The sequence below is a fragment of the Zophobas morio genome, unplaced genomic scaffold (genome assembly GCF_036711695.1).
Source record: "Zophobas morio isolate AGI-343-1 ecotype UQ-CSIRO unplaced genomic scaffold, CSIRO_AGI_Zmor_V1 ptg000026l, whole genome shotgun sequence".
NCBI lineage: Eukaryota > Metazoa > Arthropoda > Insecta > Coleoptera > Tenebrionidae > Zophobas > Zophobas morio.
The window spans coordinates 4,518,475-4,545,867 of NW_026972131.1; the positions used below are offsets into that span (position 1 = coordinate 4,518,475).

The 27,393-nt window shown below is 31.1% G+C and overlaps 3 protein-coding genes across 3 annotated transcripts in view; 2 read left to right on the forward strand and 1 right to left on the reverse strand.

Moving 5' to 3' along the window:
- The first annotated feature begins 11,314 nt into the window (after nucleotides 1-11,314).
- Nucleotides 11,315-12,297, forward strand: LOC135136338 (GTP:AMP phosphotransferase AK3, mitochondrial). The gene has a single exon (XM_064065570.1). It carries the CDS (start codon nucleotides 11,543-11,545, stop codon nucleotides 12,218-12,220), a length of 678 nt encoding a protein of 225 aa, XP_063921640.1. The 5' UTR covers nucleotides 11,315-11,542; the 3' UTR covers nucleotides 12,221-12,297.
- LOC135136337 (ER membrane protein complex subunit 7) lies at nucleotides 12,284-13,195 on the reverse strand. The gene has a single exon (XM_064065569.1). It carries the CDS (start codon nucleotides 13,100-13,102, stop codon nucleotides 12,410-12,412), a length of 693 nt encoding a protein of 230 aa, XP_063921639.1. The 5' UTR covers nucleotides 13,103-13,195; the 3' UTR covers nucleotides 12,284-12,409.
- Nucleotides 13,196-13,468: 273 nt separating this feature from the next.
- The window catches only part of Mcr (Macroglobulin complement-related), a 43,407-nt gene continuing 29,482 nt past the window's right edge, over nucleotides 13,469-27,393 (forward strand). The window contains exon 1 of the mRNA XM_064066118.1: nucleotides 13,469-13,721. The gene's annotated coding sequence lies outside the window, so the exon portion shown is untranslated. The remainder of the gene's footprint in view (nucleotides 13,722-27,393) is intronic.

Consider the following 27,393-nt stretch of genomic DNA (forward strand, 5'->3'; position numbering starts at 1 on the left):
ATTATTATAAATATGTTTATTAGTTTTATTAATGAAGAATGCAAAATATATATTAACAATAATATTACAATGAATTTTTAGTAATCATGTGTATTGAATTCAGGATCCTGAGTGGAGTAAAAATATTATAGTTCCCCAGTTTTAATTCGGTTTTATGATAGTACCTCATTGCGTAAAAGTTAATTTTCTTAACAATAGATTACTACGGCCCAGGGGCGGCTTGTCCTATGAGGCAGGTGAGGCAGTGCCTCACCAATGAATTTTACGCCTTATTAGGATTTTTTACTATTTTTTAACGACACATTTCGGCCAATAATTTGTGTCTTTTTTCTAAAATTTTAAAAATAAATATGGAAAATTATATTCTTATTTTTATCTCAGTAGGTACTCGTTGCTCCCTTAATTAAACAGCGCGCTGAAACACTCGACACAACGTGTATTTTGTGACGCGAATGAGGCAAACTCGGAGCTTGCCTCTACAGCGGATATAGAAATCATATCGTCACAGATTACGGATATCCGTAATCTGTGATATCGTTAATAGGCAAGCAACCTGCAATACACTCATAAGCGGTATGAGTTGAAAAAAGACAAAATTGAGGCTAGCCTCATTTCCGTGCTTGCAAAAGAGATGGACAACAATATTTGCGCGCGGAGAACGTGCGATTAAAATGCAGTCTGCATTTGCAGAAGTATTCAAAATTAGGCCGTTGATTGTTTTGCCACAAATCTGTGTGTGTATAAATTGATTCAAAATTTCGGTAACAGAATTTTGTCTTAAAAGTGCCTACGTTTGTGTGTGTCGCGTTAGTGCTTTGTGCTTGTCATAATTTGATTTCGGTAATCGTTATTTAAGATTACGAGTAAATCGGAATTTTTCTCTACTAACGTTAAATGACAATAGCAGTTCTGTTTTTTCTACTTTCACGTATGATGATAAATTGTATGTAGTTAAGAAATTAAAACGGCCGGTTCCTGATTTGAGTAAATCGTTAATTATTGATCTATAAAAAAGTTTAAAATAAATCCAGAGTATTTATGTTTTATATGTTTTTCGTTTTGTTTTTTGTTATAAATCAAATGGGTTTATTTTATGTTGTATTTGATTTTTTTCGATATGTTTTCTTTAAAGTTTATTTTAATTTTGTTTTTTTTTTAAGTTATATTAGTTTTTTCTGACCACGTTTCCCTTTCCTTTTGTCCTGTCATTCCCATCCTTTCCTTACAAGAGTTCCTTACAACTTCACGTTGGTTCTTGGTGGACAGTTAAATGAGTTTACAAATTTGTTTATTTGACTAAGTAGAAAATATTTAAGTAATCTTGATTTATTTATATTTTGGAGCGTATTGTGCTTTGCCTCATCAACTTTTCAAGTCATGAGCCGCCCCTGCTACGGCCGTTCCTGGCGGTTTGTTATAAAGCTGAGTTCCTTGCCATAAATTAGAAAAATCAGCCGAGAACTCTAACAATCAGCTTATGGTAAAGCAGGGGATAAGGGTTTTACCTGGAAAGTCGCTTCCGTAAATTTTAGTGGCGCTCCTATCGGCAAAGTACTGAACTAACTGCTCAAATTCTGTCGAATTGATACCCATTTTTTTCAATAATTGTTAGTTTTTGTTAAGAACTCTGCTAACCAATAGATCATTAATTTTCTTCTGATATTCCTGTTATAATTATTCGACGTATTTTGCATTAATTTGTGGTATATTTTGATTTTAATAAACACATCATTATTTAAACAAATTGTACCACTAACAAACATTTAATGACTCTGCGCCCTGTAAAAAGTAATGTTTTATCCATGTGCGAATTTTCAAGCGATTCTATGATGGTTATCACTCAAAAAACTTGAAAAGAAAACATACAATGGTGCTTTTTTTACGATATTTCTCAGTCATATTTTTTAATTGATTTAACTCGCCTCTGCGCTCTAGAATATGAAAAAAGCTGCAGTTTGATGTAGATTCGTCTATATTAGTATCATTTTTTCATACAAAAAACCAAAAAAATGTTATACCTCGTCTAGCGAGTCCCCTTAATTAGTGAGGGATTGCGAAACTCTAACTTTGAACTTCTTAAAAAGTTGTGAAATAATATTGAATTTAGTACAGTGCATAGTTTCATAAATCCACTAAGATTATATTGCTATTGTAAAATTAGGGTAATGTAAAGTGAAACCTACAATGGAGCATGCAACAAAGCTAATCCGCAGTTGTATGGTGTACCAATGAGCATAGTGGTTTTACAGTTTTTACTTCTCTGCCACCCTTTTCAAGCTCAATAGTAGCTCTTTATTGTGTTTGGCTGGCACACTTCTCCTAAACAAGACCGGTTTATCTATAGCGGTATTATTTTAAAATGCTCTTTGTTCGCAAACGAGGGACTTGGACAAGTCAAAATCGTAAAACATTATAGTTATTATAAATATGTAATCTCCACGGTATCTGATGCATCCGTCCGGATTATTATTGTCATCCGTTCCAAAGACGGCTTCATAAAAATTGCGTTTTTCTTGATGAATACAACAATGATGTTTTTTTGTTACAAAAATAAAAAAAAAAATCGGCAATAACTGAGTTTAAGCATTATTTATAAGCAAACTATTAAATAAAAAACAATCTAACATTCAAAATAAAATGAATAGAATGATGGTATAGTTTTCCAAATTCCGTAAAATTAGAGTGCAGGTCCGATTATATTGTTGACTTCTATCCACATTTTGATATTTATTATTAACATTTTTTTAGTATTAAATAATTTATTAAAAAATACTATTTAAACTCAGTTATTGCCCGATTGCAAATTAAGAACGAGAAAGTCATTTGTTTTGAGGCGATAAACTAATTCAAATCAAACAAATGTCTACGTGACATTCTTCCGATGTATAAACATTAACATTTTTAATACTAGGCATGTTGCACAGATAGCTTTAAATCTTGGAGATGTTTTAAAGTTATTATAAGCATCGTAATTTTTTTATCAAAATGTTGTGAAAACCGAAATATCCCGCCTTAAATTGACATGTGAAAAAAGTTTGAAAGCCCGCGAAAAATTAAAAAATTCAAAATTTGGCCTTGGCTGTGATCGTCTAACAAATGGAACCTACGTTGTGTTTTTGAAAAAATGGTGGGGTGCGTTCAGATGCAAGTGGTGGACCCCAAGGTTGGAAAAGTATCGCTAAATAAAACACAAAATTTATGGAAGACACAAAGTTATTTATTCCTCCACTGACAAAAAAAAGGCTGCAAGCGAGGGTGACTCGTGACTTGTCCCCAAGGCTGTCCAATGGGGGCCGAATCGCAATCGCTTCTCAGTTCCAAAAAAAAAACTTTGAATGACTTGGAATGAAAAGCAAATTAAACGTTCTATATCAAGGCAAATATTTTAAAATCACAAATTTAATAAAAACAAACCAAAATCTGAATTACAGTAACTGAATGCAAATACACAAGTTATTACGGACGTGTGGCGGCAAATTTAAAATTATGGCAGTCCACAAGAGCACAAAATTTTAATAAAAAACTCATTCTAGAGCACAAAAAATACCCATAGGGGGCGTTGTAACATGAGCGAAGTTTGGGGCTCCTGGCCGTGGCTGTTGTTGCACTGCGACGTGATTCTATTCTATCAGCAAGCACTACCGCTCAGCTCTATCGTCACGTCGTCTCGACCGTTCCCCTGACTTCTATACAAAGCCTGCATCCTTTGTGCAGATGACGCGATAAATTCCGCCCGCTCGACTAGGAACCGCCCCCTCCACGTCTGCTACGTTTTTCGGTGTTATTTAAGCTCGATTCCATTTTAAAATGGTCAATTTCTATTACTCTGACATTAAACTACAAGTGTCAAAGTTTCAAAAAAAGACATAGGTACACTCTCGTGAAATATGAAACAGCAAATAATTCTTATGTGAGATTAAGATTGGATATCAGACAATTTATGATGGAAGCATTAATCAATAAAATATTTACAGAACAAAAACTAGCAAACATTTATAAAAACAAAATATCCGGTGTGAAATAAACTTGTGAAGATAAAATATTACGTGAGGTTCAATTTAAATTATACAACAAAGAAAATTATTGGAGTTAAAATTATGAGATAAAGAAACATTGTATGAGGTGAAAATTGTAAAACTAACAAATTTACATAATATTAATATTTGCCACACTTTATCAACGATTCAAACAAAGAGTTTACATTATGTTTCATTATGCCACACTTTATCAACGATTCAAACAAAGAATTTATACGATGTTACATTATATTGTAGACTGTTTATCTCAAACAAAACACATGATAAATAAATACAAAATGCATCAAGCGTTGCGAGGAAAAATGCGTCTCGATGATGTAATTATCCAGCGTTGCGAGAAATAAAATGTCTCGGTGATGTGATGATGATAACGATAACAATAACGATGTTAACTGTCTAAGGAGAGAAATCTTTAATCCCCCCGTCCCGCAGTGCACGATATTATAAATTTTGCTGCACTTGTCTACGATCTTTTTCCACAGTGGCGCAACGTTAGGTTAATTTAACTGCCGTAAATGAACTATTAGCAATCTTGTGTGAAAAATTAAAAAGTATTAAATATTAGCATCCAAAAACCTTATTCATAATTAGACAACAAAATCAAACGAGTCCTGACGAGTGAATACTCATGAAAACTCCTGTAAGTGTTTATCTAAATAAATCTAATGTCCGTTAAATTGTGTTAGCACCAGTTAACGATTAAAATCCTAACATGAACTGTGAATTTGCAAACAATGAATCAAATTTACAGAACGTTTTAGCGTCGGTCGAAAATTCTCACTTTTCCGATTAGAAAGCCGCAAGAATTAGCTGCGCGTATTGGGGGAAACTGTGACGTCATCGTTACGATTAAGTTTCCTTAAACAGCGGCTTTCTCCTTCTTAACTACCAAGCAACTAACTAACCAAGCTAACTCAGCACGTGATTACACTCACAACAAAGAACCCTCTAGAATTCCCTAACGAGCTACCAACTACCCAAAAAGCGTTAACGTGCACATGGTTGTCTATATTACGTTACTATTGTACGTTATGTATGTAGATACGTTGTGTGTGTTTTTTTTTAAGTGGCGGGAAGACATTCTTTGATACAAGTGAGCATACACTGCGTGTGAGTAGAGAGCCCAAGAAATAATAGACAAAATTTTTTAAAGGGGCTAACATGATACCCCTCTCCAGGAGGAAAAGAGCTGTGAGCATTCACTCCTCAGCCCAAAAACCCCCTATCGTATATTCACCGACATATTACATTTCAAATGAAACACCTTAAAAATATGAAAGAAAAAACACTCGCGAATTGACAAACATACACATATGAAAACCAAATAAGCACAAAAACCCTACGTTTTTGTTTTGAATCAACGCAAATATTTGAATATTACAAATTTAATAGAAACAAAGCAAAATCTGAATTAAAGTAACTGGATGCAAATACACATGTTGTTACGGGCGTGTGGCGGCAGATTTAAAGTTTCGGCAGTTAACAGGAGTCCAACAAAAGTACCCCGGGATATTTTAGCACAAGCGGAGTTTGAGGCTACCGGTCGAGGCTGTTCTCCCCCCGCGACGGTGATTTTATCTATTGCAAGCCTCCCGCACAGCACATTACACGTCTCCAGGACGAACATGCCGTCCGAAACTAGGCCGTTACGGTCGCAGACCCGCAGTTGAATCTAGGCTAGCACGAAGCCGAGAGCATTAGAACATCGGCGACCGCCCCTGTATCTATATAAACCTGCGGACTTGTACAGGTGACGCGAAGAATCTCGAACCGCACTTTGCTTCTGCCATGTTTTCTGTGTTATTTAAACTCAATTCAATTTTAAATGTTCAATCTCTTATGACTCTGATATTAAGGGGACTCGCTAGACGAGGTATAATATTTTTTTGGTTTTTTGTTTGAAAAAATGATATTAATATAGATGTATCATACATCAAACTGCAGCTTTTTTCATATTCTAGAGCGTAGAGACCTGTTCAATCAATAAAAAAAATATGGCTGAGAAATATCGTAAAAAAAGCACCATTGTATGTTTTCTTTTCAAGTTTTTTGAGTCACAACCATTATAGAATCGCTTGAAAATTCGCACATGGATAAAACATCACTTTTTACAGGGCGCAGAGTCATTAAATGTTTGTTAGTGGTACAATTTGTTTAAATAATAATGTGTTTATTAAAATCAAAATATATCACAAATTAATGCAAAATACGTCGAATAATTTTAACAGGAATATCAGAGGAAAATTAATGATCTATTGGTTAGCAGAGTTTTTAATAAAAACTAACAATTATTGAAAAAAATGGGTATCAATTCGACAGAATTTGAGCAGTTAGTTCAGTACTTTGCCGATAGGAGCGCCACTAAAATTTACGGAAGCGACTTTCCAGGTAAAACCCCTATCGCCTGCTCTACCATTATCTGATTGTTAGAGTTCTCGACTGATTTTTCTAATTTATGGCAAGGAACTCAGTTTTATAACAAGCCACCAGGACCGGCCGTAGTAATCTATTGAACTATAATTATTTTTACTCCACTCAGGATCCTGAATTCAATACACATGATTACTAAAAATTCATTATAATATTATTGTTAATATATATTTTGCTTTGTTAATTAATAAAACTAATAAACATATTTATAATAATAATAAAAAATATATAAAATACAGCTTTTGTTTAACACGTATAAGTAGCTAAGTATATGTATCTACTACTTATCCCAGAAACGAGGTGTTTTAAAAAAGCCTTACGCCCAGTAACTTCTGCCTTCATTGTTTACTCGAAAAAAGTGCTCGTATATGTTTTCATTTGCCGAGAGATCATTTTCAAAATATATTTATAATAAAAATATGCAAGTCTTGGTGATGAAAAATGTACTCCTAATAAATTATTAAAGAACATAAAAAAAATAGAAACAAATTTTATTTATTTAAAAAAAATTATTTCGGGCAATAATGCGCCAAAGTAAAATCTGCTAAGTTTATCTGCCATCTTTTTACATATTTCTTCGTCTTTATAATTTTTTTCTATATTTATTCCTTTGGGTGTCCATACAACAAAATAAACTTGTGAAATACCCGTAACAAGCATTTGTCCCTGGACTTGAAAGTAGTAATCATGATTTTTTTTTAGTTTCAATTCTCTGTCTGTCAAACAAAATTTGATTATTTTTTTTTCTAACCGCTTCTTCGCGGGACAAATCTTGCGATTTTGAAGGTCATTTAATTTCGACTAATGCACTCTTATCCTGTAGAACCCTGTCTGGACTAGCAGCCAAGTAAGGAAATTGTTTTGAAACAAACAAGCCACACCAACAGAGACTTCACAGTTTTAGCTATTGCTGTAGTCGGTCTAAGTTTGTAAATATGTCCAAAATTTGAAGCCGTAACCCTCTCTTTCTTTTGCCCAAATCTGCCTGTTGCCCAGTGTTTATTTCAATTTGGTCTAAATTCAAAGATAATTTTCTCAAAAAAACCTCTTTGGCCGTCACAAATGTTTCTACATCCATGACAGGATTTTCTAAAAAATATTTAAGCCATAATCGCAGTCGGGACCAGCATACGTACATTTTTTTACGACATATTTTTTTTACGAATACTTTGTCTACGACGAGCTTCTTTCATAGACGAACAATTTTTTTTTGTTATTAAACCAGGACCGTTTTAATCACAATATATTTACTTATATTACTTACTTATAGATATTACTTACTTATATTACTTACTTATATAATATAATAAAACCTATCTAAAACGTATAAATTATGATGAGTCTCTTCTTGTAATTTATCATTCCATTCATATTTTTTGGATTCGGATAAATAGAGTGACTCAAAAAATTTAATGAATGCGCAAACTTATTTTATTAATTTAATCAGGAACTACAAAACCGAATGCTTTGAAATCTTGGAAATGTTTTAAATTTATCATAAGCATGGTAAATTTTTGATCAAAATATAGTTGCTCATCCCTCCTAAAAAATGGATGACGCCACCCCAAAATTTTGCTGAATAAATCCTATCTAAATTGTATAAAATACGATGAGTCTCTTCTTGTGATTTATCATTCCATTAATGTTTTTTGGATATGCATCTACAGGATGACCCCAAAAATTAATGAATGCGTAAATTTATTTTATTGAGTTAATCAGGAACTGCAGAACCCAATGCTTTGAAATCTTGCAAATGTTTTAAGGTTATAAAGACCATAATAAATTTTTAGTCAAAATATATTTGGTTATCTTCTCCAAAAAATTGATGACGTCAGCTCAAAAGTTTGCCGTTTTAAAATGTACAAAATATGATGAGTCTCTTCTTGTAATTTATCATTCCATTCATATTTTTGAATTCGGATATACAGGTGACTCAAAAAATTTAATGAATGCGCAAATTTATTTTATTGATTTAATCAGGTACTACAAAACCGAATGCTTTGAAATATAATGTGAAAAAAAAACATAATAGGCATGCAGTCGTCACGTTTCCGATAGTGAGGGAAGTACTGTCGAAACACTTTAGACCAATTTTTTTTATTTTCCCATTTCTCTATTTCTCAATTTTTCAATGTTTCAGTTTGGAATTTTTTCACTGTTTCGATTCTTTAATTTTTCTTCCATTTTTAGGTTTTTCAATATTTCAGCTTTGGAATTTTGCAATATTTCGTTTCTTCAATTTCTCAAATTTTTGATATTGTGTTTTCTCGGTTTTTAAATTTTTCGATATTTTAATTTTTCAGTTTTTAAAGTTTTAGGTTTTTAGATTTCTCACTGTCTCGACTTTTCGATTTTTCAGTTTCATGATTTTTCAATTTGTCGAATTTTTAAATTTTAGATTTTTTGTTCTCGATCATTCAATTTTCTGAGTTTTCAGACTTAGATTTTTTGTTGTTCAATTATTGGATTTTTAAAATTTTTGTTTTTTAAATTTTCCTATTTATCAACTTACTGGGATTTCAATGTTTTGATTTTTTGATTACGATTTTTAAATTTTTTTATTTTTCAGTTTTCAATTTTTGACGTTTCTAAATTTTTTGATTTTCCCATTTCTCTAATTCTTGATTTTTCAATTCTTTCTTCAATTGTGATTTTTCAATTTTTCGATTTCTGGATTTTTCAGTGTTTCAGTTTTAGATTTTTTCACTTTTCCGATTCTTCAATTTTCTTTCCATTTTTCAGTTTTTCAAGATTTCAGTTTTGAATTTTTTCACTTTTTCGATTTTTCAATTTTCCTTCCATTTTTCAGTTTTTCATTATTTCAGTTCTGAGATTTTGCAATGTTTCGGTTCTTCAATTTTCCATTTTTTGACGTTTCGATTTCTCGGTTTTTCCATTTTTCGATAGGTATTTTAATTTTTCAATTTTTAAGTTCTAGATTTTCCGTTAATTTTTTTGTTTCCCTTGATGTTTTGATTTCTCGATTATTCGATTTTTCAAATTCTCGGTTTAGATTTTTTGGTTTTCCAATTCTTCGAATTTTAAATTGTTTAATTTTTAGATTGTTCAATTTCTCGATTTATAGATTTTTCAATTTTTCGGTTTACCGATTTTTTTCATTTAAAATGTTTCAGTTTTTCAATTATTAAGTTTTCGATTTTTCAATTTTGGTGTAATTTGAAAACGGTATTAATAATACATTTAGGCGAATAAACTAATAGACGGGCTTGATAAGCCTTGTTTGCTCTACAGTGTCTCAATTGTGTTTGAATAGTTAATATAATAATTTTCTCAAATATTAAAATTAATATGTCAAAAGAATACGAGAAATGATTATTCTGTGCTGAAGGTATGTTGTGGGCCGCCTGTCATAAATTATCATTATTCTGCATTATCGGTTTAGGATGTTTTTATGACCCACGTCCGGTAGTCGTCTATCCCAGCGCGTCAGGTAGATTTAAAGAAGAATTGCTGGTTGCGTTTAAGGCAACAAATGGCGCCGAATTCAAACTTGTCTCTCGTCTAGCGTTCCCCCTTAACAACAACTGAACAAGTGTTAAAGTTTCAAAAGAGCAATAAACAATATTTAAATTCGCCATACAATCTTGTGAAATTTTAAACAACAAATAATTCTTATGTGAGATTAAAATTGGACATCGAATAATATATACGATGGAAACATTCATCAACAAAATATTTACAAAACTAAACTTAGCAAAGATTTATGAAAACAAAAGATATGTAGTGAAATAAACTTGTGTAAATAAAATTATTATGTGAGATTAAAACTGCAAGGATGGAAATTTACGTTCAATGAAAATCATACAAACAAGAGGTTAAAATTGTGAAATTAGAGAAATATTGTGTGAGGTGAAAAATTGCAAAGTTAACAAAATTTACATGAGATTCATATTTGCCACACTTTATCAACGATTCAAACAAAGAGTTTACATTATGCCAAATTATGTCATAATTCAAGTGATTGGTTACTTAAAACAATTTACTTTGAGAGTTTAAAATACCGCGAACTGGTTACCCCAACAAAACACATAATAAACAAACACAAAAATATCCAATCATCGTTTCGAGGAAAACGCGTCTCGGTGATGTAACTTTTGATCGTTGCGAGGAAATACCTCGATGGTGTTAGTAATCTCTAGCGTTGCGAGGACATGCCTCGATGAAGTAATCAATCTGTAGCGTTTGAAAGAGTATGTTAACTCTAAATGGGTACATTTTAAAACTTTTAACTTGTGCAAAATAATAGGTACATATGAGCCTGCATTTCTGAATGCTGAACAAAATGGTTTCATACATATAAATATTTGAAAAACCGATTATCTAAAAGTCACTCTCATAAAACACCGCCACCATAGAACTTTATACTTTCTTGATCAAAGAATACATGTAATAATAAAATAAACAGCGTCACGTTTTACAAGTCCTTCTAGCACAGATTCCTTCTAGCAAGATAGACAACTTGACATACACTTGTGAATAGAAGTATATCACCGTGTCTCTTCGACAATAGTTTTAGGACTTTTATTATGAGTTGTGTTGATGTTCTGTGGCTCCTCCTGTGAGTCCGTGGTGAATCCTGTGGCTGTCGTACCGATTGTTGACTCATGGTGCCACGTTGCTGCGTTGCTACTGGTAATGCCAAAACTGTGGTGCTAAAATAATGCAGGGAATGTAAACCAAATACCAAATATCATGCAATAATTGTGGCAGTAATACTTATCGAAGTTAATCCTTTATCCTTCATTGTGATATCGTGATGTTTATTCGTTATATGTCCTAACAAGATTAAACTACTTAAATATTGTAACATTGGTATTTAAATTATAATTGTATATGTATAACTAACTTTTGAGATTTTTGTTTTATTATAAACCAAACAATTTGTGAATTACTAACATCTCTAGACCAGTAGGAGTACCTAACAACCATCGTTTTATTCAAGACAATTTGTCAATGTATTATCAGTAGTAATGCTTGGTAGATAATGAACATGAATGTAGATTGCTGAATCATAGTGTAAAGGTCTAGTTTAAATTACCAGGTTTTAATACATAATGGCTTCAAAACTGTTTAGGTCTGTAATCCTTGGTGCCCCAGCATCTGGAAAAGGAACAATTTCATCTCGAATTGTTAAAAATTTCAATTTGGAACATATTTCAAGTGGCGACAAGCTAAGGCTGAACATTCAAAATAAAACAGAAGTAGGACTGGAAGTTGAAAAGTACCTCCAATCAGGCCAATTAGTCCCAGATAGTTTAATGATAAAATTCATAGTAGGAGAAATTAATCGAGTTAATGGTAAATCATGGCTACTTGATGGTTTTCCAAGGACCGTTATACAGGCAAGTAGTTTATGGAATGTACAACAACTAGATGTTGTTTTGAACTTGGTTGTGCCTTTTGATGTTATCATTGAGAGAGTCAAAGGAAGATGGATACATTTACCCAGTGGACGAGTGTACAATACTGACTTTAATGCACCAAAAATACCTGGAAAAGATGACATAACAGGTGAAGATTTAGTTCAAAGAGATGATGATAAGCCTGATGTTGTGAGGAAACGACTGGAGCAATATGACAACATGACGAGACCTGTGATAGATTATTACAAAAATAAAGGCGTTCTGCAAGAGTTTCATGGAACCACTTCTGATGAAATTTGGCCAAAAGTTGCGGATTGCCTTGCTACGCTTGTACCACTAAACGCTGCAGCACAAAAATCAAAAATATGAAACTTACTTGATTTTAATTCTTTATATATATTATGTTGTACTTTATTTGTATTCAAATATAAATTTAGTAAAATTTATGTAACGTTTATTGTAATTAAAAAAAAAACGAACAACAGTGAATAACATAGCTTTATACACCGACACGGAACTTTGAAACTAAACATTAGTAATGACTAGGTAGTTTTTAAGTTACTGCCTCTTCTTCGCTTTTTGATTCTTCTTATTCTGTTGAGCATTGGCACTTTGAGACGATCCTCCCGCTAAAAAGTTAGACACCATATCAGACATTTCCGGTAGTTCAAATTTAGTCAAACTTTGAATCTGTTCCATTTCCTTCTTTGTTTCAGGATCATTCATTAGTTTTGGTAACAACATGACCAATAATAATGGCAAAACCATCATTAATACCATTGGGTTGAAAATGAAGTCTGTAATTCTCCACTGTTCTCGTACTTGAAAATATCGAGTTTTGGCTAAAGCTTTCATCCTTAATGGATAAGGCACCTGAATGACCAGGGACGTTTGAATATGGTTAACTTTGCGGGCTCGGTATTTCCCTTTTGAGTTGATTTCAACTCGGACCGGTTCAAATGTATATTCCGGATTGAGCACTTCGACAATGTATGAGCCAGATGGGACATTGTGGACTATCAGTGATCCGTCTTTTTTTACGAAACCGATGTACTCGCCACCGTTGACAAGAATTCGAGTGTTGGCTTGCCAGTTCGCCTGACTTGTCTGATAGTCTGACAAGGGAAAAATTCGACCTTCTATAACGTAGCGACCAGTTTCACTTTCGTCTTCCGAACTTACTTGGCTGAATACGCAATTGTTATGAATTGCTAACAATAGAAAAAGGTGTCGCAAACTGAAGTATTCCATTTTTATTATTACTTAGTTTATATACATCTGACAACACAAAAAAAAGTAACAGAGACAAACGTCAAATCGGTCTAGTGAATGTCAAATGTCAGTAATGTCACTAATGTCACATTCCGAAGAAATTTCTCTAGTCAGAAATTTGTCTCATTAGGTTGGCTGCGCGGGCGGTATTTTCAAAAAATAACAAATTAGTACCATAAAAGTGGTTACATTAACCGTGTTTCTGGAAACTGATTTTATACCATTTGAACTGACAATTCAGGTAAATACAAATATTATTATAACAAAAAATTTATAATTTAAAGTTCCATCTCGACTAGGGCAAGCACCTGGATTACTTTCCACGCGTGCGCACTTCGCATGTTGTTGACCAGACAAATTCAGTTAAAATTCATCCTGTGATGTAGGAGGTGTGTTGTGATATCACCAATAATATAACCTGTTTAATCTGTGTGGCGACTAAAAGAAATGATAATAATAGTAAAAATGGTTGTCTGCCGTTAACCACACCAAGTGATTAGATAAGATTGTGATGTGTACTTTATCTGTGAATCCTATAAATAAACAAAATAAGTTTGAATAGCGAACGCGGGAATTGGTCAACATTTCTTCATCCCAGGTAAGCAATTCATGGGCGTTAACCATTAAATTGTACCGTATATCTGATAAAGTGAAATCGCAGTCGGTTATAGCCCCAACAGATGAGCGTTGATGCCTTCAAGAAAACCCTTTACAGGCATTTGGTTTTTGTATTTATTAGTACAATTGTCTTTAATTATACTGGTTTGTTGGGTGTGTACCTGTTTTGTGGCAAGTGATGATAATGTCATGACTCATTTGTAGTGTTTCATTTATTTACAATTTTACACTTTAAAAACCATTGACATTTTTTTTTGGGGTTCAGGTGTAATCAATCAATGTAGCAATGCCGCAAAATTTTGTGTGTGGGTTTAGTGTCCAACAGCCATTCTTCACCTTTATTTGTAAAACAGTTTTCGGCAACTTTGTTTTATTCTTGCAATAACGTCGATTATTTGGAAAAATTCACCCAAAATTGAAAAAAATCAGATCAAAAGTAATGCCCAATTAAAGGTGATAATAACGTCGTTTTATCTTGACAATAGCGTTACTTTCTAGACGTATCACAGCTTGCGGAATATGAAATATCGGTCACCCGTTTCCGTTCGTCTGTCGTTCATCTGATTTTATGATAACAATGATCTCCGATTTCACATTAAAATTATGCGTAGGTATGGTATATACAACCAAAATTTTGCTAAGCAAATCTCGTTTGAAGTTTCTGTTATAATCTGCTTCCTTACCGGAAAGGCGATTTTTCGTTTTTCGGTTTTTAAATTTTAGATTTTCAAAATTTTCATTTTTTCGATTTTTTGATGTTTGGATATTTCGATTTTTTTTTCTTTCGATTTCTTGACATCTTTGTTTTTAGATTATTATTTTTACTTTGGAATCGACTTTTTTCGAAAACGAAATAATTGACGAGTAGAAGTTAAACAGGTCGAGAGAAACAACTCGCAGAATTTTGAAAAATCGAGTAAGTAAAGAGTCAAAAACTCTAAAAATCAAAATCTTTAAAAATACCTTAACTGAAACCGATAAATTAAAAAAAATCGAAAAATCAGAAAATTAAAAAATCGAAAAATCGAAAAATTTAAATAAACCCCAAAACTGAAACGTTGAAAAATTGGAAAATCGAAAAATCGAAAAGATGAATTAATTATTGAAATACTGAGAAATGAGAAATCGAAATCGAAAAATTTAAAAATCGCTAAATCGAAACATCAAAAAATCGAGAAGTCGAAAAATCGAAACATTTTTTTAGAATTTTTTGATATCACAATATTTCGTTTTTTCATTACTTTTGATTTTTTCAATTTTTCCATTTTTTAATATTTCGGTTTCATAATTTTTTGTTTTTGCAACTTTAATTTTTTCAATTTTGCAATTTTTCGGTACAATTTTTATTTTTCATTTGCCCCATTTTTTAATTTTCATTTTCTTGATTTTATATCGCAATTTTTCTTTTGTTTAGTTCTTCAAACTTTCATCCTTTGATTTTTCAGTTCGTTGATTCTTTAATTTTTCGTCTGAGATTTTCTATCTGCAATTTTTCGTTTCGGTTTTGCATTTTCTTTATTTTTAGAATTTTTCGAGTTTCCGATGTTAGGATTTTATAAAATTTTGTTTTTTCAATTTCGATTTGTTCAATTTTAAAATTAAAAATTGAAAAATTTCCAAATCGAGAAATTGGAGAAATGAAAAATTCAAAAAATTAAAATTGAAAAATCAAAAATATAAATTCTAAACACTAAAAGAAAATAAACGGAAACGAAAAACTGTAAAATGAAAAATTGAAAAACAGAAAAGTTTAAAAAAGGAACAAAAAAGAATCCAAATCGAAAAATTAAGGAAATCGAAATTGGAAAAAGAAAACTGAAAACTCGCATAATCGAAAACCTGAGAAATCGAGGAATGGAAATCGAAAAATCAAAAACATCAAAAGATCGAGAAATCGAAAAATCGAAATAGCTAAAGATCGAAAAATGGGAAAATTCAAAATTGAAAAATTTAAACTTAAAAAATCCGGTAAATCGAAAATTGAAAAATCTAAAAACGAGAAAGCAAAAATCGAAAGATTGGGAAATCGAAGCAACAAAAAAAGTGAAAAACCTAAAATTTAAAATTTCGAAAAATTGAAAATTTAAAAAATCGATTAATCCAGAAATTGAGAAATCGAAAAATCCAAAAATTTAGAAAACCAAAAATTGAAAAATTGAAAAATCGAACAATTTAAATAAATAAATCCCAAAATCGAAAAATCGAATAGATGAATTATTGAAATACTGAGAAATCGAGAAATCAAAATCGAAAAATTTAGAAATCGCCAAATCGAAACATCAAAAAATCGAGAAGTCGAAACATTTTTTTAGCATTTTTTGATATCACAATATTTCGGTTTCATAATTTTTTGTTTTTGCAACTTTAATTTTTTCAATTTTCAATTCCTGCACTTCCGAATTTTTCAATTTTTCGTTTCTTCAGTTGTTTGATTTGCAGTTTTTGGATTTTGCAATTTTTACGATTTTTATTTTTATTTTTCTCAACTTTGAATTTTTCGGTTTTTCAAATTTTCAAGGTCTTGATTTTTATTTTTCATTTGCCCCATTTGTTAATTTCCATTTTCTCGATTTTATATCGCAATTTTTCGTTTTTCTTGTGTTTAATTCTTCAAACTTTCGTTCTTTGGTTTTTCAATTCGTCGATTCTTCAATTTTTCGTCTCTGATTTTCTTCTATCCACAATTTTTCGTTTCGGTTTCTTATTTTCTTTATTCTTACAATTTTTCGAGTTTCCGTTGTTCGGATTTAATAAAGTTTTGTTTTTTCAATATCGATTTTTTCAATTTTAAAATTAAAAATTGGAAACTCGAGAAGTTTTAAATCGGAAAATTGCAAAATTTTAACAGAAGAAACAAAAAAAATGAAAATTTTCCAAATCGAATAAATGGAGAAATGAAAAATTCAAAAAATCAAAATTGAAAAAACAAAAATATAAATTCTAAACACTAAAAAATCGAATACATATTTAAAAAAATAAAGAAAATAAACGGAAACGAAAAATTGCAAATGAAAAATTGAAAAATCGAAAAGTTTAAAAATGAAAATTCGCAGTTTTGTCATAAATTTGAAGGAACAAAAAAAACTCAAATAATCGAAAAAACGAATAATCGTAAAACTGAGAAATCGAGAAATGTAAATCGAAAAATTGAAAAAACACGAAATCGAAACAACAAAAACATCAAAAGATGGATGAGTCGGGAAATCGGAAATTCAAAATTGAAAAATTTAAACTTAAAAAATCCGATAAATCAAAAATTGAAAACTTGAAAAACGAGAAAGCGAAAAATCGAAACAATAAATTGAAAAATCTAAAATTTAAAATTTCGAAAAATTGAAAATTCAAAAAATCGAGGAATCAAAACATCAACAAATCGAAAAATCAAAAAACTGAAAAATATAAGGTTTAAAAGGTCGCAATATTAAAAAAAAAAAACAAAGTCGAAAAATCTAAAAATTTAAAAATCGAAATACATATTCAAAAAGCCCAAAACTTGGACATTGAAAATTTGAGAAATCGAGAAATCCGAAAGAAGAAAAATCGAAAAATTTAAAATTAAAAAATCGAGCAATCAAAACACCAACAATTCGAAAAATCAAAAAAATGAAAAATCGAAAAATGTAAGATTTAAAAAGTCGCAAAATTTTGAAATTCGAATTAGTAATACATATATTGAAAAATCCCAAAACAGTAACATTGAAAATTTGAGTACATATTTGAAAAATTGAGGAATCGAGACATCGGAAAGTTGAAAAAACGAAAAGTCGAAAAATTAAAAAATCGATTATTCGAGAAATTGAGAAATTGAAAAATCCAAAAATTTAGAAAGCCAAAAATTGAAAAATTGAAAAATCGAAAAGACGAATTATTGAAATACTGAGAAATCGAAATCGAAAAATTTAATAATTGCGAAATCAAAACATCAAAAAATCGAGAAGTCGAAAAATCGAAAACATTTTTTAGAACTTTTTGATATCACAATATTTCCTTTTTTCATTACGTTTATTTTTTCAATTTTTCCATTTTTTAATATTTCTGTTTTATAATTATTTCAAAAATTTTTTTTCTATTTTCAATTCCTGCACTTCCGAATTTTTCAATTTTTCGTTTCTTCAGTTGTTCGATTTGCAGTTTTTCTATTTTGCAATTTTTCGGTTTTTCAAATTTTCAAGGTCTAGATTTTTATTTTTCATTTGACTCGTACTTTGATTTTTCAATTCGTCGATTCTTTAATTCTTCGTCTCTGATTTTCGATCTGCAATTTTTCGTTTCGGGTTTTCATTTTCATTTTTCATTTTTATTCTTACAATTTTTCGAGTTTCCAATGTTCGGATTTTATAATGTTTCGTTTTTCAATTTCGATTTTTTTATTTTTAAAATTAAAAATTGAAAACTCGAGAAGTTTTAAATCAAAAAATTGAAAAATTTCCAAATCGAAAAATTAGAGACATGAAAAATTCAAAAAACTAAAATTGAAAATAAACGGAAACGAAAAATTGCAAAATGAAAAATTGAAAAATAGAAAAGTTTAAAATTGAAAACTCGGAAGAGTTCTATGTCGTGAATTTGAAGGAACAAAAAAAAATTTAAATCGAAAAATCAAGGAAATCGAAATTGAAAAAACAAAACTTTATAAAATTAGAAACTCGAATAATCGAAAAGACGCATAATCGAAAAACTGAGAAATCGAGAAATGGAAATCGAAAAATTGAAAAAACACGAAATCGAAACATCGAAAAGATCAAAAGATCGAAAAATGGTAGAATTCAAAATTGAAAAATTTAAATTTAAAAAATCCGATACATCGAAACAAAAAGTGAAAAATTTCGAAAAATTGAAAATTTAAAAAATTGAGGGATCAAAACATCAATCAATATTTTGAAAAATCAAATAATAAAAAATAAAAAAAAACAAAGTCGAAAAATCTAAAAATTTTCGAAATACATATGTATTTAAAAATCCCAAAACTTGGACATTGAAAATATTGATAAGTCGAAAAAATGGGAAATCGAGAAATCCGAAAGAAGAAAAATCGAAAAGTCGAAAAATTAAAAGATCGATTAATTGAGAAATCGAAAAATCCAAAAATTTAGAAACGCCAAAAGTTGCAAATTGAAAAATTTAAATACGTAAATCCCAAAACGGAGGCTTTGAAAAATTGAAAATTGAAAAGATGAATTATCGAAAAACTGACAAATCGGGAAATCGAAATTGAAAAATTGAAAAATCGCTAAATCGAAACATCAAAAGACGAGGAGGCAAAAAATTGAAAGATTGAGAAATCGAAACAAAAAGTGAAAAATCTAAAATTTAAAAATTCGAAAAATTGAAAATTTAAAAAATCGAGCAATCAAAACACCAACAAATCGAAAAATCAAAAAACTGAAAAATTGAAAAATGTAAGATTTAAAAAGTTGCAATATTTTGAAAAATCGAATAAGTAAAAAATCAGAGACACGAAAAGTCGAAAAATCGAAAAATTTAAAAGTTGGAAGTATTTAAAAGTCCGAAAATTCAAATAGAAGATAATTTTTATACATTTCATTCCTAGGTTTCTCACTAAGTCAGGTTGATAAAAAAACACCAGTTCTTAACTAAAATCTACCCATGATAAATTTAAATATTCATTTTTGTTATGTAATAGCAAAACTAAATATTATAATCTGCAGCAAGTAATTCAAACACTTCTTTATCTTGCTTATGGAAATGCAGACGTTGAGCGTGGATTTTCCCACTCAATTCGAATTTTCATTGAAGATAGAAACCAACTACACGAAAAAAAAATCAATGCGGTACTGACCGCATCTGATGCCATTAAAAACATATACAATAATGAAATCCATAAAGTAGAATTTAGAGTTTACTTAATAGAAGAAAGAAAAAAGAAACGAGCGAAGAACACAATCAAGAAAGAAAAACAGCTGGAAAAAGAGAGATTCGAAGAAGAATTGAAAATTAAAGCTGGCGAGAAAAAAAATTGCATTGTTGGAGAAGGAGCTCTAAAAAATAACAATATTATGGAAATAAATGTTACTCAGGCTCTAGTAGAACGTGCCCAGTTGATAGTGAATGATGAACTAAAGCCTACATACAGAAGCTGGAAGGCTTGAAAACACTATTAACAAACGAATGGCTGATCTACTCAATTATGTTATGAAGAAGGCCAAAGATTCCCAATAAATATCAATTGCATTTGTGATTTTTTTTTTAACTTATTTTTATTTTATACATAGTTCTAATTTATTATGATAACTTTATGAGCTGTACTCAGCGGCGTGGGTTGTACATGTCAAGTGAATCTGTAAATCCAGATCAACGTACAGCGACCTGGAAAACCGGGAAAACCTGGAAATGTCAGGGAAAGTAAAATAGGGAAAATCTGGCAAAGTCCTGGAGAATTTTCGGTTGTATATAAATTTGATATTTGAATTTTATTTTTTTCCTTAGCGAGATAAATCGTCGGAAACCCAACGAGTGCTGAATTCGTTTATTATTAAATTATTAATAATATTTTCCGACAAATAAAATGTGCAACTTGGAAATGTCTGGAAAAATTACTGGAAAAACTGGAAAAGTCAGGGAATTTACTATAGCAAATCGCTGGGAACCCAGCATAGATTGTGTTGCCCAGACTGAATAGATGGTTGAAGTTGTTAGAATACTTTTTCTAGGTAGGGAATACATCATATTTTCAAAAATTTATGAAAATATCAAAGTGCAACAATGGAAGGTTATCATCTTCACTCCAACTACCATCAACTTGTGCTAGAACTTTTACTAATCCTACTACAACATCTTGTAGATTAACTTTCCTCAATTTTACTGGTCGCAAAAACGTTACAATAATTTTCTGATCATCCAAACATACGTCTTTGGGTTGTCCTGGAACGTTGTCTAAAAGTAGGACTGCCTTGGCCTCAAAATTCAGCTGTAGCATTCTTTTTCGAACTACCGGAAAAAATCCATATAAAAGCAGTCTTTAAGAAATTCTCTAGTTACCCAAGATTTTTTCTGTCCTTGGTACCTCACTGGCAGGCAAACGATCTCTTTTTGTGGTCCCAGAAGTATCTTGCTTAGGTGCTTTGTTCGATAGCAGCGAGGTTTTACGTTTTATTTTGATAACGTTTTAACCTCAATCAAGTTGTCCCCTAAAGTTTGAAAAACACCTTACACCAGCATTTTTCCTAAATTTACAATGGGGAGTGGACCGATAGAAATGGCCTGCACTTTATGTATGCCAATATATATATTTAGGTAATCAATTTTACCTTCAGATTTTTCTTGTAGAAATCAGATATCTTTATGAACTTAGGGATTTGTATTTTACTTTCAACATTTTTCGTTCATTGATCAGAGAACTAGCTGAGGTGCCGTAGGTTAGAATCGTCGTCTGAACAACGATCAGTAAATAGATTAGTTCTGAGAAAGCATGGAATCAAGAGATTCCCCCATTCATGTAGCGGGAATCATTTTGGTGTACATATGTATTAAGGAGGCCTTATAGCTGCGAATTCCCGCTGTTTGGATTACCGTAGGCTCAGATTAGGACATGTTTGGATTAAAGAAGTCATCCTGTACATACTACTACCAAGGGTGTTTCGAATGTTTCACAACATGTGACAGTAGTATTCTGTAATTTATTCAACATTTTCAGTGGATGTTGAATAAACTGGAGGTTGTGTAGACTAGAGTTGACACCAGGGGAAAAATATGAAAGAATTAAGCTTGGAAACCAAGTTTTTCGCATTTTCGTGAATAAGTCTGTATTAAGAATCATCTTGTACATCGCATTGTATCATTTATAATCAACCCACTCACCAAATCAGTGCAGCCCCTGAATCTATGTGATCTGTATTATGGAAAATCTCAGTTGAAACATACACATAGCATGCTTTTGTACCTGTAGTTTAACAGTACACACATATCTTTATTTTAACTTATAGGTGTTGTCATCGAAAAAATCGCAAAATCAAATTATGCGACTTTCAAAAAACTGGTTTTGTTTGATTGTACTTCAGAGACGAGGGAAATTCTGTATAAATAACTTTGCACTAGTCTTTAACAGTCGTACAAAATGTCTGCAACTTTCTACCACGCTTATTAGGGTAAGGTGGACTATGTTTGCTCAACAACTTTGCTGAACATTACACCCTAAACGCATGACATCGTTAATTCCCACCAGAAAATCAAATGTTTACTGTGGGTAACTCTGTTTATGTGAAGTTATTTGCTGTGTGTGTATATATAACGAGGAGCCACTTGATAATTGATGTTAGAATTCAGTATTTCTACATCCTAGTGAATAAGCTTATAACAAGTTTGTTAAAAATATTTTAAATAAATATTGTATATATACATTTTAATATATGATTATTTCCAAGTTAAACACATTATAAATAAATAAGTTAATGGTAAATTTTAGATGACACCCTCTATACCGTAGGATTATGTCTCTGTTGTTGTTAAAGGTAAAGTTATGTATAAATTTTTTTAAATAAATATATACAGTATAACCTCGATAATCCGAATTAATTGGGGAAAGGTGTGTTCGGATTTAGATCTATGGTTCGGATTAGCAATTTGTTCGGATCAGCGAATTCCCCAAAAAGCTGAAAGGGAATTGAATAACAACTTCATACACTGCTGAAATAACGTATTCTTAATACATTCGAAAAAAATATTACTCCGTGACCATAACCACGCTATATTTTTGGAATCAACACGTCGGGATCTATATCCTTGAATTTAATCAGAATTTTTAGATGGCTTTTTCAAAAATGAAACTTCCCATTATGTATTCGTATTACCTCTCTTATGCAAATTTCGACCCATTCTCGACGATTTTCGAAATTTAATTAAATACTTTCATGCACTCGTTGATTTTGGGCCGCAGAAGTTACTTCTGGCTTCATATCTTCGACAACTTAAACCGTTTTTCCAGAATCGTCCATTGAAATATCGCAATTTTCAAAAATTTCAAAAAATTTGCTCCGTTACCATAAACATGCTATATTTTTGGAATCAGCACGTCGGAATATATATGTATATCTCTGAATTTTTAGACAACTTTTTCAAAAATGAAATTTTACACTATGGTAGTACTTGCCAAATAACCTACCCTCTAAGAAAATAAGAGGCGGGTGGACCAGGCTAATATTTGCCAAAATAAGACTCATTTTGAAAAATGCCGTACTGTTCTAAGAAAAGGTACTAGCCCCGCCCACCCACCCTTTATTTTCTTAGCAGACTAGGTCATCTGCCAAAATCAGTTTTATCTTGGCAAGTATGAGACTGATTTTTGCAAATGACATCCTCTAAGAAAATAAGGGTGGGTGGGCGGGGCTAGTACTTGTTAAGATAAGACTGATTTTGGCAGATGACCCACTCTTCTAAGAAAATAGAGGGTGGGTGGGCGGGGCTAGTACTTGTCAAGATAAGACTGATTTTGGCAGATGACTTATTCTTCTAAGAAAACAAATCTTATAAAATCGAATTCGAAATTCCAGTTTTCATTTTTTTTTAATTTTTAGATTTTTCAACTTTTGAATATTTCATTTGATAATTTGTTTGACAATTTTGCAGTTTTTGATTTTTCAAGTTTTAACTTTACAATTTTGGAATTTTTTGATTTTTAATTTTTCAAGTTCTCAAGTACCAATTTTTCCTTTTCACGATTTGTCTTTTTTTGATTTTTTAATTAAAAGAACAAATTTATTCGAACCGAAAATTTGAAAAATCGAAAAATCCAAAAACTGAAAATTAGAAACAAAATTGCGAGAAATTGAAAAATTCGAAAGTTGAAAAATCGAAAAACTGGAAAATTTAGTAGTACTTGCTACGATAAGACTGATTTTGGCAAATTATCTACTCTCTAAGAAAACAAAGGACGGGTGGGTGGGGCTAGCACTTGGCAAATAACCTACCCTCTAAGAAAAAAAAAACTAGGTCATCTGCCAAAATCAGTCTTATCGTGGCAAGTATGAGATTGATTTTTGCAAATGACATATCCTCTAAGAAAATAAGGGTGGGTGGGCGGGGCTAGTACTTGTTAAAATAAGACTTAGTTTGGCAGATGACCCACTCTTCTAAGAAAATAAAGGGTGGGTGGGCGGCACAAGTACCTTTTCTTAGAAGAGTAGGTATTTGCTAAAATGAATCTTATTTTGGCAAATACTAGCCTGGCCCACTCGCCATTTATTTTCTTAGAGGCTAGGTTATTTGGCAAGTACTAGCAAATTTCGATCCATTTTCAACGATTTTCTAAATTTAACTAAATACTTTTTCTTGTAAATTTCGGGGCGCAGAAGTCACCTCCGGCTTCATTTCTTCGATAACTTCAACCTTTTTTCCAGAATTAGTTAATTAATTCAGGGCATTGAAATGTCACAATTTTTAAAAATTAAAAAAAAAAAAATCAATACAACACGTACAGAAAGCAGATCTTGCGTCATTTTTGCAAGTAGGTGCATGTTTTTGTTCAGATTAAAGAGATATCGACTTCAACTAGCCTCTCTTCGGATTACTGGATGTTCGGATAATCGTGGGCTCGGATAATAGAGGTTATACTGTAAATAAATATGAAATTTCGAGACAAATTACGGTCTTATAAAATATCGTATGTAAAGCAAGTATGAAATAGCTAATATAGTACTTTGCAACACTCGTGAGGTAAGTTTCAGAATCGCTCTATGACAAGCTCTTTTGCGAATTTGTTTTATCGTACATTGTTCTGCACATTTTATACGTGGGAATAAAAATCTAAAAAAAATACGAATTTTGCAGATTGTCTGTCAAGCATTATATTGTGTTAAATTAGTTATGTCTTATCGCACACAGTACGGCACGCGTTGAAGGGGCAGACGGTGAAACAGCTGCACATTCCAAAGTTGTATGGCCAACGGTTCCCCTATCATTTTTGCTCTAAAACCTACAACCCCTCTTGATAGGCGCACACATCACTACCTCGGGGGTAGGTAATAATATGCGAAACTCCATCGTTGAAATTTATTGTATTAATTTGAACAGTTGTGCGCCAAGAAATCTGTATGCATGTAATACTATATCACAGATTAATTTGACCCCCAACATTCTTATCAAAATTGCGTATGCTTAAAAGTTTTCTTTTTAATAAACTGGAAAATTACAGATAGGGTGGTAAATTTTTGTCGTTCGATTATTGTAATCTGTAAACCTACAAAACATACGAATTTTAAATTAGGAGAAAGTCGCGTTAGTTGTGATTAATAACACAGGCCTGCGATGCTCAAATTGTCTGGAATCTGTCTAGCGATTTTGGTAGAGTTTTTGCTGTTGAAAAAAAAGAAAAACATTTCAAAAATTCCGTTACGTAAGGTTTTATCACAATTTGTATTTTTTGTTGCATCTGTAGGTGTTAGCCATTGATCCTTTAAAATAGTAAAAGATTTTTTTTCAGCTGTTGTTTAAAACAACCATCTTTTTTTTAAGTTATGATGATGCAAGAAGTTGGATACAATATTTCCCAAAAATCTGAAGGGGAATTGAATAACGACTTCATACACTGCTGAAAACAAACTTCAAGAAATAAACCTTTGGAATCAATCTATATCCCAGAATTTTTTCAGAATTTTTAGATGACTTTTTCAAAAATGAAATTTCCCATTATCTGTCTCCCTTATGCAAATTTCGACCCATTCTCGACGATTTTCGAAATTTAACTACATTCTTCCATGTAGATTTTGGGCCGCAGAAGTCACTTCTGGCTTCACTTCTTCGATAACTCAAACCGTTTTTCCAGAATCGTCTACTTAAATATGGCAATTTTTAAAAATTTCAAAAAACCGAATTTCACACCGAATTTTCCGAAAATATTGCTCCGTTGCCATAAACATGCTTTATTTTTGGAATCAGCACGTCGAGATATAGGTGTATATCTCTGAATTCTTTCAGAATTTTTAGACAACTTTTTCAAAAATGAAATTTTACACTATGGTAGTCCCTGCTAAATAACCTACCCTCTAAGAAAATAAAAGGCCGATTGGCCAGGCTAGTATTTGTCAAAATAAGACTCATTTTGACAAATGACCTACTCTTCTAAGAAAAGGTACTAGCCCCACCCACCCACCCTTTATTTTCTTAAAAGAGTAGGTCATCTGCCAAAATCAATTTTTTCAATGGTCCCGCCTTCCTTAAATTGCGGCCAATTTTGGACATTTTCGAATCGAAAAATAGGAAAATTAAAAAATCAATTAATCGACAAATTAAGAAATCGTAAAATCCAAAAATTGAAAAATCGAAAAATTTAAATAATTCCCAAAACTGAAACGTTGAAAAATTGGAAAATCGAAAAATCGAAAAGATGAATTATTGAAATACTGAGAAATCGAGAAATGGAATTCGAAAAATTGAAAAAACACGTAATCGAAACATCAAAAACATCAAAAGATCGATAAGTCGAGAAGTCCAAAAATCTAAAAATTGAGGTATCGAAATCGCTACAGATCGAAAAATGGGAAAATTCAAAATTGAAAAATTTAAACTTAAAAATCCAATACATCGAAAATTGAAAAATCGAAAAACGAGAAAGCAAAAAATCTAAAGATTGGGAAATCGAAACAACAAAAAAGTGAAAAATCTAAAATTTAAATTTCGAAAAATTGAAAATTTAAAGAATCGAGGAATCAAAACATCAACAAATCGAAAAATCAAGAAACTGAAAAACGTAAGGTTTAAAAAGACGCAATATTTTGAAGAATAATAAAAATAAAAAAAAACAAAGTCGAAAAATCTAAAAATTTAAAAATCGAAATACATATTGAAAAATCCCAAAACTTTAATATTGAAAATTTGATAAATCGAAAAATTAAGAAATCGACAAATCTGAAAGAACAAAATTGAAAAGTCGAAAAATTAAAAAATCCAAAAATTTAGAAAGCCAAAAGTTGAAAAATTGAAAAATCAAAATATTTAAATAAGTGAATTCCAAAACTGAAAAGTTGAAAAATTGGAAAATCGAAAAATCGAAACGATGAATTATTGAAATACTGAGAAATCGAGAAATCGAAATCGAAAATTTTTTTAAAAATTTTTTAGAATTTTTTGATATCACAATATTTCGGTTTCATAATTTTTGAGATGAGACTGATTGTGGCAGATGACTCATTCTTCTAAGAAAATACGCTATATTTTTAGAATCAGCATGTAGATGTCTACGTCCCTGAATCTTTTCGCAATTTTTAGACAACTTTTTTAAAAGTGAAATTTTTTCAATGGTCCCCCCCTTCATTAAATTTCGGCCAATTTTTGACATTTTCGAATCGAAAAATCGGAAAATTAAAAAATCGATTAATCGAGAAATTAAGAAATCGTAAAATCCAAAAATTGAAAAATCGAAAAATTTAAATAATTCCCAAAACTGAAACTTTGAAAAATTGGAAAATCGAAAAATCGAAAAGATGAATTATTGAAATACTGAGAAATCGAGAAATGGAATTCGAAAAATTGAAAAAACACGAAATCGAAACATCAAAAACATCAAAAGATCGATAAGTCGAGAAGTCCAAAAATCAAAAAATTGAGATATCGAAATAGCTACAGATCGAAAAATGGGAAAATTCAAAATTGAAAAATTTAAACTTAAAAATCCGATACATCGAAAATTGAAAAAACGAAAA

Excerpts from the sequence above, each read along its gene's own strand:
- LOC135136337 (XM_064065569.1), bottom strand. The coding sequence starts at position 13,102 with ATGGAATACTTCAGTTTGCGACACCTTTTTCTATTGTTAGCAATTCAT.
- LOC135136338 (XM_064065570.1), top strand. The coding sequence starts at position 11,543 with ATGGCTTCAAAACTGTTTAGGTCTGTAATCCTTGGTGCCCCAGCATCT.